The sequence below is a fragment of the Labrus bergylta genome, chromosome 16, assembly GCF_963930695.1.
Source record: "Labrus bergylta chromosome 16, fLabBer1.1, whole genome shotgun sequence".
Lineage (NCBI taxonomy): Eukaryota > Metazoa > Chordata > Actinopteri > Labriformes > Labridae > Labrus > Labrus bergylta.
Window position 1 is genome coordinate 26,628,316 of NC_089210.1, and position 13,599 is coordinate 26,641,914.

A 13,599-nucleotide genomic window follows, 5' to 3' on the forward strand; every position below is an offset into this window, starting at 1 on the left:
ACCTCCTACATTAGCAAATGCATTGCTGATGTCACCACCACCAGAATCATCACCACCCGGGCTAACCAGAAGCCATGGCTGACAGGAGAGGTACGTGGGCTACTGAGGGCCAGGAACACCACCTTCAGAGCTGGGGACGCAGCCTGCCTGAGAACTGCGAGGGCCAACCTGTCCCGTGGCATCAGGGAAGCCAAACACAGCTACACACTAAAAATAACCGGACACTGAGGACAGCAGCGGAGCCTGTGGCGTGGTATCCAGTCCATCACGGACTACAAACCCAAGCCACAGACCTGTGACAGCAACACCTCTCTGCTGAACAACCTCAACAGCTTCTTTGCCAGGTTTGAAGCACACAACAGCACGCCCCCACAGAAGACCACCCCCCCCTCCCCACGACCAGACCCTGTGCCTGACTGCAGCCAGCGTGAAGAGAACCTTCTCCAAGATCAACACCCGCAAGGCTGCAGGTCCAGACAACATTCCTGGCCGTGTGCTGAAGGACTGTGCAGAGGAGCTCAAAGATGTCTTCACAGACATTTTCAACGCTTCTCTGAGTCAGGCTGTTGTTCCGTCGTGCTTCAAAGCCACCACCATCATACCCGTTCCAAAGAAGCCCTCACCATCCACTTTCAATGACTATCGACCCGTTGCACTGACCCCCATCGCCATGAAGTGCTTTGCAAGGTTAGTCATGGCCCACATTAAATCCACCAGCACCAAGTTCCTGGGGGTTCACATCAGTGAGGATCTCTCCTGGACAACCAACACCACATCACTGGCCAAGAAGTCCCAGCAGCGCCTGTACTTCCTCCGCAAGCTGAAGAGAGCACGAGCCCCCCCATCCATCATGTGCTCCTTCTACAGAGGCACCATCGAGAGCATCCTGACCAGCTGCATCACTGTGTGGCTTGGGAGCTGCACTGCTGCCAACCGCAAGACCCTGCAGCGCACAGTGAAGGCTGCTGAACGGATTCTCGGTGTCCCACTCCCCTCTCTTCTGGACCTCTACGGTACCCGCCTCACCCGCAAAGCAACCAGCATTGTGCGTGACCCCACGCACCCCTCACACAGCTTCTTCAGCCTCCTGCCATCGGGGAGACGGTACCGCAGCCTGCAGGCCGGTTGCACCAGACTGGGAAACAGCTTCTTCCACCAAACTGTCAGGAAGCTTAACTCTCTACAGAACTCTGGACTAATAACTCTGAAGCTAACTATTCAAAAGTACATTCACTTTACTGCACATTGCACATATTGCACAAGTTTACTTTTTCTTTAAATTTTATTTTATTTATTTTATTTACCATTTTGTATCTTTTGCACAATTTAGAATTTATTACTGTAAATATTATTTATCTTATTTTTACCTCATTTTATTTTATCTATTTTACCTTATCTTATTTTACCTTATTTTGGTTGTATTGCACCGCGGGACGGAGACAAACGCTATTTCGATTCCACTGTATGTTTGGCATATTTTGAAATTGACAATAAAGTTGACTTTGACTTTGACTTTGACTTTGAACTGGCCTGATAAGAGAAGGTCAACAAGCAAAGCATATGGTTTACCCATGATCCCTGGTCTAATCCCTGACGTATACTTGATTATTTGTATAGAAAATGTTTGTGAAGTTTCCTAAAATGTAATTTTGAAGAATATAAAAATCATGACCAAATGACACTATGCAGACTTGTCAGTGCTTTCTGGTAGATAACTATATATAACTATATATGTATGGGAAACAGTTTGAAAATTACCTTAAATGTATCTTTTTGATTTGTGCACCACTATCTCCTGTAGTTAAGCAGCTAATAAACACCCAAACAGATGTATCTGTTGTAAGTTAATACTGACAGATTTATAAATGTCATGGTTCATGTGATTATTAATAGTTATAACAGTTTTGCCAAAGACATGTAAAAAATACTGACTTGTACCCTTGTGCCTTTGTATCCCTAGCTACAAAAGCACTGAAAGGCTTTCACTTCCTTAACATCTCTGACACAGAGCACATTACAGTGCTACCTTTGATTTAAATTAAACTCTCTTCTTTTACTCTCAATGAAGTGTTATGTTTTCCTTGTGTTCACAGTCATCCTGGTGAAGGCGTGATTCAACTAATTTCAGTTTCGCGATCAAGCAGTTTTGGCATCACTATCGGAGGAGGCTCCAACAAGCCTGATGGCCCAGCAATCTTCATCCAGGAGGTGCTGTCTGGGGGGGACTGTCATCGGGTAAGAACAGACAAGGTTATTTGAAACCATAAAACTAGAGTTATTGAATGAGATGAAAAGATGAAAGTGTAGCAAAGTAATTTGTTTTCTAAACCATGTGACTTTTTTTTGCACTGGCAATTCTTTAATGGTAAAGTTGGAAATTCAGGAATGTAATGCTACTATTAAGGGCTTTAACAGATATAGTATTTTGTAAAAGCTGCAATATAGATTAAAAGGAGATTAATATCCAAAACATTTATTTTTGGCTTTTTGCCTTTACTTGATGAAACAACTTAAGAGGGACATGAAATGGGGTGAGAAAGAGTGGGGGGTGACATGCATCAAACAGTGTCAGGTTCAGGAGCCTATCCTCAACTAGTCTGATAAGGGCTACAACCTCTGCGAATGGGGCATGTGCTCTACCAAATTAGCTAAACCAGCATCGAATCCCAAAAAATGTAAAGGCACACAACCATTTCTGACTTTTAGGGTCCTATAGCTATTTTCACATACGCACTCCAAACCCAGCTGTCATTAGGAGGTGGGGACTGTTTACCAGTCAATCGTGGAGCTGACATATAGAGACAGCTACCAGCTGCACTCATATTCACACCTACGGGCAATGTAGAGTCACCAATTGACCTACAGAGCATGTCTGTGGACTGTGGGAGGAAACCGGAGTACCCGGAGAGAACCCACGCATATATAAGGACAACATGCAAAGTCCACACAGCCCTGTCCTAGGGGGATTCCAACCAGTAACCTCCATGCTGTTAGGCAACTGCAGCCACTCCTGAAAATATCTAGATAATTTCAGTAACTTGTGAGCAGAAGGGACAAAATAAATGCTGCTCTCTCCCTTAAAACTCCCTTACAACCCCCTCTTTTGGACAGCATGTTGGCTGAGCTAAGATAATGCAGCAACTCGTTATTTTTTATGCTGTCACTCCCTGTTGTTCAAAACGTGATATAATGAATGAATTTATTGTAACATCATATTAATGTCTTCCTTTGCTAATTATACATATCAACTGGGTAGTTAAAGTATTTTATTTTATACAAATCTCAAAAAGATATTTTTCAAAACATATCCCCTGGGGTAGCAGTATACTTAAATTTGTTATGGACCAGTGTCTAGGTTCTTAGGTGGGGTTGAAAGAGTAATTTTACAGACACATAATAACAGGATATATTTAATGAAAACAACATTTAAATTTCCCTTTTAATCAGCACAAAAAATGCTACTTAAAATGTAACTTCAGTATAAAAGGCATTCAATGTAACAGTGCTGTTGAAGCAGTGTCAACAGTTAGAACATATTAAGTTGGCAAAGTTCACTTTTTAAGAGTTAGAGTTCATAAAGTTCTTCCTATAAAGTTTAAATGTTTTTGTGGTGAAGTCAGGTCAGTTAGCATTTATTCAGGTTTATGTCCATCAGTTGAGAAGCGCTTGTGTTTGAAAGATCAAAAAGTCAGCCCTACCACACTCAAGTGTTGGAGTTGAAAAAAATTATGGTTTTCTTCTCAGATTCAGGGTAGGCTTGCCATCTCTTATGCCAAGGAGAATCCAAAGAGTTTTGCACAATATCTCAAGAACCTAGCCAAGAAGCTGACGAAAGCTGTAATACTCCTGGTGCAGAGGTCCTGTTATCTCTCCCTCTTCTTCAGGTGTCGCCTAACCGTATGCTAGACATTTTCAATAAAACAGAATCTGCACTACTCTGATTGACAGATTAACAGAAGTAAATACAATATTGAAAATAAACAACATTACAAAGCCTAATTATCTGCTGAGTTACAAAAATTCCCCCATCTCCCTAAAACTTCTTACGGGCCGGATGAAACCTGCTGGCAGGCCACATTCAGCTAAGATGAACCCAACCTAATTTCGATAGAACCACACATTATGAAGGTGTACATATTTACGGTTAACCTTGGGTTTTGATCACATTGTCTGGCACAAGCTGTTTTGTGTTTTCTCAAAGGTCAGTTTCACAAATCTAGCAGCAAAACAATTGCATCCGTTACGGTTTGGTGAATAAAACAACGAGTAGAGGTGGACCCAAGTGCAGAATGAACTAAACGTCTTTAATAAACAAAAAGGCAAACAACCGGACCTTCAGGCGGACGGCTTGGAGGCAGGGCACATAGCCCGGAAAGTTCAGGCGGACGGCCAGGAGGCCGACCAAACCCAGGGAGCAGTTCAGGTGGGCGGCCGGAAGGCCGACTAGATGAACCCACGGCACCAGTGACACGGGAGTGGGCGGGGCCTCCCACGGAGACACGAGAGTGGGCAGGACCTCCAACCAGGAAACAGGAGTGGGCAGAACCTCCCACAGAGACACAGGAGTCCTAGGAGCGGGCAGGGCCTCCCACAGAGACAGGGGAGTGGGCAGAACCTCCCACGCAGACACAGGAGTCAGACGGCGCTCGGCCGGAACAGGGGGCAGGCGGCGCTCAGCTGGAACGGGGGGCAGACGGCGCTCCGCCGGAACTGGTGGCAGGCGGCGCTCTGCGGGAACAGGTACAGGGACAGGAACACAAGGAAGCTGAGGCCGGAGTTGATGCCTGGGCTGAGGCCTGGGCTGAGGCCTGGGCTGAGGTTCGGGTTGAGGCAGAGACTCTGGGGTGCTGGGCAGTGGAGGAAGGAGAGGACGACAGGCCCCATGGCCTCCAGCCCTTCTTCTCAGGCCTCCACAAGTTCCATTAAAAATAGCCAAGCAGGTGCCTGTCCAAGGAGATTGCTCAGCCTTAGCAGTCCTTTGGGACAAATGAAAAAGGTACTGAAAATTATCCACTCTCGAAAAACAATCCATCTCCTCAAACGTTTCTGCTGGGTCCATTCTTGGTCAGTTCATTCTGTTACGGTTTGGTGAGTAAAACAACGAGTAGAGTTGGACCCAAGTGCAGAATGAACTAAATGTCTTTAATAAACAAAAAGGCAAACAAAAACTACTTCTAAGATTCAACAAAAAACACAAGGATCAAAAAACAGGTAGCCACAGAGAAGCACGAGTAAACACTGACAGACCAAGGAACGACATACCACCACATCCACATACATGCAACAATGAACTGACATGGAAGGGCAGAAACACAGAGACTAAATACACAGGGGAATCAGACACAGGTGAGACTAACAAGACACAGGTGAGGACAACCAGGGCAATCACACAGACAGGAAATACAAGAAACAAAGAGGACAACTATAAACTAAATCATGAAACTAAACACTGAAAAACCAAACTAGAAAAAGACCAAACCATAACAGCATCTTTAGAAAGACTAAATCGCCTGTTGATGCTGGCGTTTAAAATGGAACGTTTAAAGGCTTGGAGTATCATGAAATATTTAAAGCAATTAATGCCCACCATTTTGCTCTTAGAGCTGTCAACACGCAAATTGAGGCTTTATACAAATACAATTTTATTTAAATGTTAATTGTGGCTATTTTTTAAACGCTTTCTGTACTAAGTAATGGCTTTAATGTAAGCAAGACTTTGTGAAGACTAAAATATTTGGATATGTCAAGAATGTAAATATTTGATATGCAGTTGGTTTCTTATGAGAAAACTTAAATATTCAATTCCATAAGAAACTAGGGAAGTTTTTAAGTTTTTTGAATTTAACTAATTAAAAAATTAATGAATTTTCAGCAGCATTCTTGAATTGTGATTTAAAAATTCAGTAAGATGTAGTTAAAACTCCAGAAAAACACAAAAGTGTTAACAAAGGGCTCCCTGGCAGCCTTTTGCTTTTAGGGTTTTCTGGGTCTCCTGGGCAATTTTGGTTCTGAGTCAGCTGCTTGGCAGCGGTGGTTTAGTTAATCACATTTTCGGTGCATTATTTAGTTTAGCTTGTTGTGGCTCGATACAATATTGTTGTTTTCCCCCCTTTCCAATCGATCGCTTGCGATTTTGTGGTCATCCTTCTGGGATAACTTTGAGACACCCCTGAGTCCCAATCCCCACCTTCCTGACACAAAGATCTGGTAAGCTGGTGTCCAAATTCCGAGGCTGATCCCAGGTAACTCACAATATCAATAGTGCACAACTAAATCACAGTATGCAAAAACTCCTTTCTTGTTCTCCTACAACACAGAATGTGCATTGAGCTTTATCTCTTTAGTTATCTGCTGTATCAACAAGACTCCCTAAAGGAAGTTACAGTAATATTATACAGTCTTGTTGTATCCTGGTGAATATTTAGGAATTCATGCTGGATTGAAGGATTCTAAAAACTGCTGGAATGTTTATTGGTGGTGCTCTGTTAAAGATGGCCTGGAGTCCGAGAAGGGACACATTACACTAAGTGTTAAGCTCAGCAATCATGCTATGACACTGCTTAAGGCATCACCCTTCTCTTGCTCTCAAATCTCTCACTGACACTCACACACACACACACAGACAGACACACACACACACACACACACACACACACACACACACACACACACACACACACACACACACACACACACACACACACACACACACACACACACACACACATACACACACACACACACACGCACAAACAAACAGACAAACTGCATTTGATTTAGGGACACCACCTGCAGTTCTTAGCTTGTGTGAGACTCTGGGTGCATTCGAATTGTCTTTTTTGTTTAGGAAGGTTCCTAACTGAGTGAAATGACCTGGAAGCATCTTAGTGGCAGCCATGATGAGAGTCATTCCAATTCTCTTAAAGCTAAGGAAAGATGCGTCAATGCTTCCTTTATAACCTCCTTTAGGATACACTGGACCATCCTTTACGAAAGGAGATGAGATAATGCCACCCCACAATTCCTTGCTTTAAAGCGACTCGCTCATCCGACCGTTCATGAAAACTAACGATGAACCATGGACTGTAACTATTATGGTATGGACTGAGATCTGTTGGAGGAGCAATGAGGAGACTAATAATTTGTTACTGCCTTTGTATTTATTTTTGTTCTTTCTTTTAATTTTGTGTTGGAGAAGAAGGTGAACATTGCTTTTACATTCTGGTATAATGTTTAGTGTAGATGCCTTGCTGTTATTTGATGTTTATTCCTATGAGAAATTGTAATATAAAATGTTAATTTAAAAAAAAGAAAAGAAAACTAACAATGACCGAAAAGGGACTCTGATCATGTAAGTTATCATTGCAATAATAGTAGTCTATATTCCTTTTATTTCAATTCCAACCTTGTGGTAATTAGGATTATTTCACTGGTAAGAAGGCACAGGGGAAAGTTTTTTAGATGCACTTTTAGTAGTCCATTTTCAGAACATTGTAGTTTCACCACAGCAGACCCACATCATTAACTTCAGCCGTCACAAAATTACATCCCCTGGTGGAAATGTGGTCAGATTGTCAGAGCAACATGATTGCCTTTCCCTAAGTCCTTTATGAATTCTCCTTACATCTTTCCTTAACCTCTTGACGTTCTCCCCGGGGTTAAGTGACTAGTGAAAGGAGATAAGAGGGACAATTCGAATCCACCCATTGTGCTTACTTACTTATGTAAATGTCTTGAGTGGAATACAAGTGTAAGGATCTTTAAAAATTGCTGCGATTTTTTGCAAACAATACTCAAATGGAAGGAGATATATGTGATATAAACAGGAACTGGTATGTTTGACTTTAAAATAAATTACAGTTTTTTATTTTCATCGCAATGAAGGAACATGTCACACAGTGTAACCGTGTTTCCTTTGATGCTTATTTATACTTTTTGAAATACAATTTTGTATTATGGAAAAGAAGAATTAAATATTTAACATAACGATGAGTAAGTATTTTACTTGCTCTTTTTTTAAGTGTCACCATTTGTAATCAATTGGTAATATGAATAACAAATAAATATTGATTGATTGATTGGTTGATTGATTGATTGATTGATTGGTTGATTGATTGGTTGGTTGGTTGGTTGAATGATTGATTGATATGTCAGCTTTTGATATTTTTGGCATGATCATTGTTGGTTTTGGTGTTTTCATGAGATAATTTGAAAAAAACAGTACACTAACTAGTCTCGATTACACAACATCTAGTTTTTATATGCTTTGTATCCATAATGTTATTTTCTTGCCCAAAGACAGGCTTCTAGCCTGAGAATGAGAGAAAATATGCTACTGTATGTTTTTTGGTGGAAGTAAGAGAGAGAGGAAAAGGTAAATGTTCCATTAATCATAAGGTTGCTTGTACTGTAAACATGATGGATGAGCTCTGCGCCCTTGTCAACTGTGTCTCCAGAGTATAAGAAACAAAGTCATATTTGCTTGACAGGAACAAGTCAAAAATTTCTTGGTATTGCAACCGCATAATGTCAGAAGAAAAACTCACTTTTCTGTTGTAGGTAAAAGAGCACAAGAGGTCAACTTACGATTTTCATGTTCAACAGAAAACATTGTAGAATTCTAAATGTGCCTTGCATCAACTGACATGTACAATGAGTTTACTGACCTGCTGTAAATGATTGTGAATGTTGTCCAAGAACATTTTTAGAGAATACAATTACAACAATTCATATAGGGGCTCATGCCAAGACTCTTATTGTGGTGATAGTGAAGTTTGCCAGGTTAGGTCAGGTTCAACCTTTAGATGCCAGGAGCTAAACCTGGCAAGGAATCCATCATACTTTAAAAATCCTTCACTAACTTTTAGACTAAGGGGAAGAATAAAATCAATGAATCAATCATTCTTTAATTGTATAGTACAAATTGATAACAAATGGAAACTGTTGAGAGTTGATGACTGGCTGAGCCGGAAGGCAAAGCTACATGGATGTAGCTATATGTGGCTTAAATGAGTTTCCTCAGAGGGGTCGCTGGACTCGGCCTTAGAGATAGGGTAAGGAGCTCAGAAAACTGGAGGGAGGTTGGATAAGTTTTAGTTTATCCACCTTTGTGTTTCTTTTCTTTCCCTTAAACTAGTCCTCCTCACCTCTCTGTCTACTAACTGTCAACTGTGAGCAATATGAAAAGGGAGATGAGATGTAAACTACAGCTGTATATGTGGTGAAAAATGTTTTATTCTTGAAAAAAGCTGTTTTAAAGCAGATGATATATTTTTTATGTATAATAAATTCCTCTAAACAAAATTGGATAGCCACAGTTGTTTGGCCTTACTACATCCCTACACTAAGCCAATTTCTTTGAAAACAGCCAGACACTGTTCTCTTTAAGCAAGCTGTCTTTTCCTTGAAATCCCAACTCTTAATCACCTGTCTCATAAAAAAATACTAGCACTCTGCTTTGTTGTTCAGTTTACTTAAGCTACGAAGATATTAAAGCTATGCATTTTGTATTTGAACCGTTAATGGATAAAACTCTCCTTTAAATCTATATTGTCGCTTTTACACAATACTATATTTGTTATATGAAGGAGGTGTATTTAGAGAACAGATTTAGTAAGACGACATTACCTATTGCCTCCTTGTTGCTGGTCATCAGATGGTAAATCTTAAGTACAATAGCAGTGATCATCAGTGGACTAAAGTCATGATCACTAAAGGATAGCCTCATTTTTCAGCCTTTGGTTAGGACTAATGTCTATTTATGTGCTTGTTGTATTGAAAAGGTTGTCTACTTATTTTGTAGGATGGACGTCTGAGGCCTGGAGATCAGCTTATTGCCATTAACAAGGAATCATTGATAGGTGTTACCCATGAGGAGGCCAAAAGCATGCTCAACAAAGTTAAATTCAGGTAGGTTGTGTACATAGGAAATTGAAATTAAATTAAAAACAAGGGGTACTCAAGTTGCATAGGAAATTGGTCAGTTTTCAACACTTTACCTGTTTATATATATATATATATGTCAGTGTGTACCAACTTTTGCCTTTGTATTTCCATGTATTGTGTCTCCAGCCAAGACAGTGCATTGGAAATAGCCTTCATCCCAGGGAAAGGACTTTTTTCCAGCAGCACATCTCTCCACAATGGGGTCCATCATGCTGCAGGCCACAACTCTGGGCGTTTGAAAGTCCATATCAGGTCACCTGAGGTGAGCATGCTTTGTTTCAGCTAAGCATTCCACAGTATGTAAAGGAATACATTTGCAGAATCCAATTATGTTTAACATTATTTATACCATATGTATTGAATAATGATTGTCATGAAATCATTTCCAGCAAAAACAACAATTATTGGCTCACTGCCTTACAAAATAAACTGTTCTCTGTTATTAGCAAGTAAAACTGAACACCAAGTACTCCTCAAGATTTGAAAACTTCAGTGAGAAAAATCTTTTGAAAGGGGTGGGCATCCTGAAAAAAAGACTGATTTTCCCTATTTAGGTAATGCAGGTGCCACTTGTTAAAGCATTATAATCAGGATTAAGTTCAATAAAATTATTTCAAAGAGAAAATAAATACCAATATTTCAACCAATTACTATTTTCTTATATTTTTCAGAAGAGGGAATGCCAGTAAGAAGTTGTTACTCAGAGATATAGCCGGTTAGATTTGTGGTTCAATCCCTGGTGCCTCTTGTCCACATGTGGTTTCTGAGAGCATAGCATTTGAATATGTGTAAAGGGGATTAGGTTAAAACTGATGAGGATTTTGGCTCAGCCTCTGTCACCATTGACTCAAGGTGTGTTTAAAGGGAGAATTTAAATATAGTGTACAGTAAAGCAATTCAAATTGTTTGGAGACTAGAAAGGCACTAAATAAGTTCAATTCTTTCAACATTTGGACTTGTGGGTCATAATTTCTGCTCATCTTTCATAAAGGCTGTTCCAGGGAATCCTATGCTACAGAAGATTATCAAGGAAGCAATTAAGCTCCTTTCCTTTTCATTTAAAGAATTCAAACAGCTATTATCATGGCTGATACTGAAATTCCTCAGGGTTGTTTCACTCAGGAAACTTAAGGACATTTTGAACGTGTCCCTGGTCTTTAACACCTCACTATTCTATGGTATGAGACTTTTCCTACCAAAAGACTATCCAAACTATCCATTAGAAATACCTCAAATGTTGACATAATTTAATATAATAGTTATTTTATGTGTTTTGGAAATTTCACAACCATGAATTTAATGTTTGTCTTTTTTATATTTCCAGATTTGTACTGAGGAACCAGCCACAGTGTCCTTTCCTTCTCCTGACATCTGCCCACCAGATATTCATATTTCAGGTGAACACCTCACTATACTCATTTTGTTTTGTTCCACCATCACTTTTACTCCAATTAATTGTAAAAATTGTCAATCTGCTGCTTACACCTCTGTAGTCGTGCAGAGTGGGCTATTGATTTGCAATGGAAGTACTAAGATATATTCCCATAACAGGGATTACTTTTTCTAATATCAGCTCATATAACTAAGTACATCTTTTATTTTATGTCTGGCAATATTCTTTGTTTTTCTGTTTCAATGAAGCCAATTTGAAGACCCAAATGGGGGTGCAGGGTGACCTAGCAGTTAGGTCCTACCACCAATATACAGAAGCTTTAGTCATAGAGTGGCCCGGGTTTGACTCACACCCTCATCACTTTGCAGCATGTCATTCCCCCTTCTCTCTCTCTCTCCAGATGTCCTACTCTATCTACTTTCCTATCCTACTCTATCCCCCCTTCCACACACACACACACACACACACACACACACACACACACACACACACACACACACACACACACACACACACACACACACACACACACACACACACACACACACACACACACACACACACACACACACACACACACACACACACACACACACACACACACACACGCCCCTTAGCGAGATTGGGGATTAGGCAGATAGGAAAGCATGGAATTTTTTTCGAAACCAACACAGAAGGGGACCTGCAGTTCACAGGAATCCCAGTGAAGAGTTCCATCTTCTTAACAATGTATGCACTTAATGATTGTTGTACAATTATGCAATATTTTATTTATAATAATCACTGGTGTTTTTTAATGGATAGATTATTAAAAACAGAATTTTTTAAAAAACTGGATAGATTATTAAAAACAGAATAAAAAAAACCCTAAGATAAAGGAAAAACTGCCAAAATTACATGGCACACTGCAAAAAATGAAATCTTAGCAAATGTGTTAGTCTAATTTCAAGTCAAATATAAGCCACATAAACCTGACAAGTCTAAATAAAAATATCTAATTTCAAGACATAAAAAAGCTGAAGATATGGCCTGAATTGCTTGTAATTAAAAAATATCTGCAAATGCAGCAAGAAAATATTCCTTAAGTATTTTAAAATGAGATGTCTTTAACTAAATAGTTAATTGAGTTAATGAGATGTAATTTCAAGACACTAACATGTAACATCTGCATGTTGCATGTAACTTTTTACACGCAACTCAGGCCTTACTTTTTGCTTATTTAACCTTTTAACTGGCAGAAACCTTGAGCAGATTTGAACTCACTCTGCCACAACTGTGTGGAGCTTGGAAAGTGGTATAGAGGGAGATGCAGAAAGAAGAGATGGATAAAAGTTTTCATGATTTTGTGTGATTTTGAAGTGTCAGCAAAGCTAATGTGAGAGAGCAGAGGAATTAAAGTTTGTGAGAGAACCAGAATGAAATATGGCTTTTATGGCCCCTTGTATATACGTATATACCTAAAGAAATGTATTACAGATTTTCTGTCATTACACCACAGGCGTGTAATCATGGCCCATGCTGATGGCAGCGGCATGAATAACAGTTTATTAGATGCAAATAGTTATGTATGGATTATCTGGAAATATTTTATTTTTATTTGTGGATCTGCAATTTATGGTTAGTTATGTTATCCTCCTGTTATTTTTAATTCTATTTATTTACCTTTTCTAGTCAAGATGTGGGAGCTACGCCAGTAGTTAGTTACCTTAATGTAACAGATCACAAGTAGGATCCCAAAATGGCACTTTAAAACTTAAAGACTAAAAAACAAGTATTAAAACAACCACTTGTTATAAATGTAAGAAAGTTCTAGGTGATATAATTTAAAAATTTTAGTCCAGTTGATCTATTTTAAGGTCTTCCATGGATCCCAGCTCAAAGCCACCCAACATCCTGTCCAAATCCTATTGGCCCGGATTACCCTAGTCGATGCTATTTCCCAGGTGCTGTGACCAGTTAGCTCTGTAGGCTCTTATATGTTAGGCCAGTTGCTAGCCATGATAGCTTTCAGCAGATAAGTTACAAATACTCGTTTAAAATACCTAGAACTTAAGAGTGACTTTTATTGATGAAAACAAGTAGTTGCTGGATGATTTCAGGATTATATAAATCAAATGTTGCTCCTGCTGCTGGTTTACTATTTTTGGGTACTTTCCTTTATTCAATAGGACAGCTGAAGAGAGACAGGTAATATTGTGAGGAAAGAATGCAGGCTGAGTGGCAGAGTGGAACTGGCTGCTGCAGCAGTGGCTGTAGACTCT

The 13,599-nt window shown here is 39.8% G+C and overlaps 1 protein-coding gene across 7 annotated transcripts in view; it reads left to right on the top strand.

Moving 5' to 3' along the window:
- Positions 1-13,599, top strand: part of si:dkeyp-72e1.9 (syntaxin-binding protein 4) — a 61,876-nt gene that overhangs the window by 33,235 nt on the left and 15,042 nt on the right. For all 7 annotated transcript variants that reach the window (XM_065964386.1, XM_065964383.1, XM_065964384.1 and 4 more), the window contains 4 exons: positions 2,094-2,235; positions 9,803-9,909; positions 10,072-10,207; positions 11,270-11,342. In XM_065964386.1, the coding sequence (XP_065820458.1) occupies positions 2,094-2,235; positions 9,803-9,909; positions 10,072-10,207; positions 11,270-11,342 (458 nt within the window). The remainder of the gene's footprint in view (positions 1-2,093; positions 2,236-9,802; positions 9,910-10,071; positions 10,208-11,269; positions 11,343-13,599) is intronic.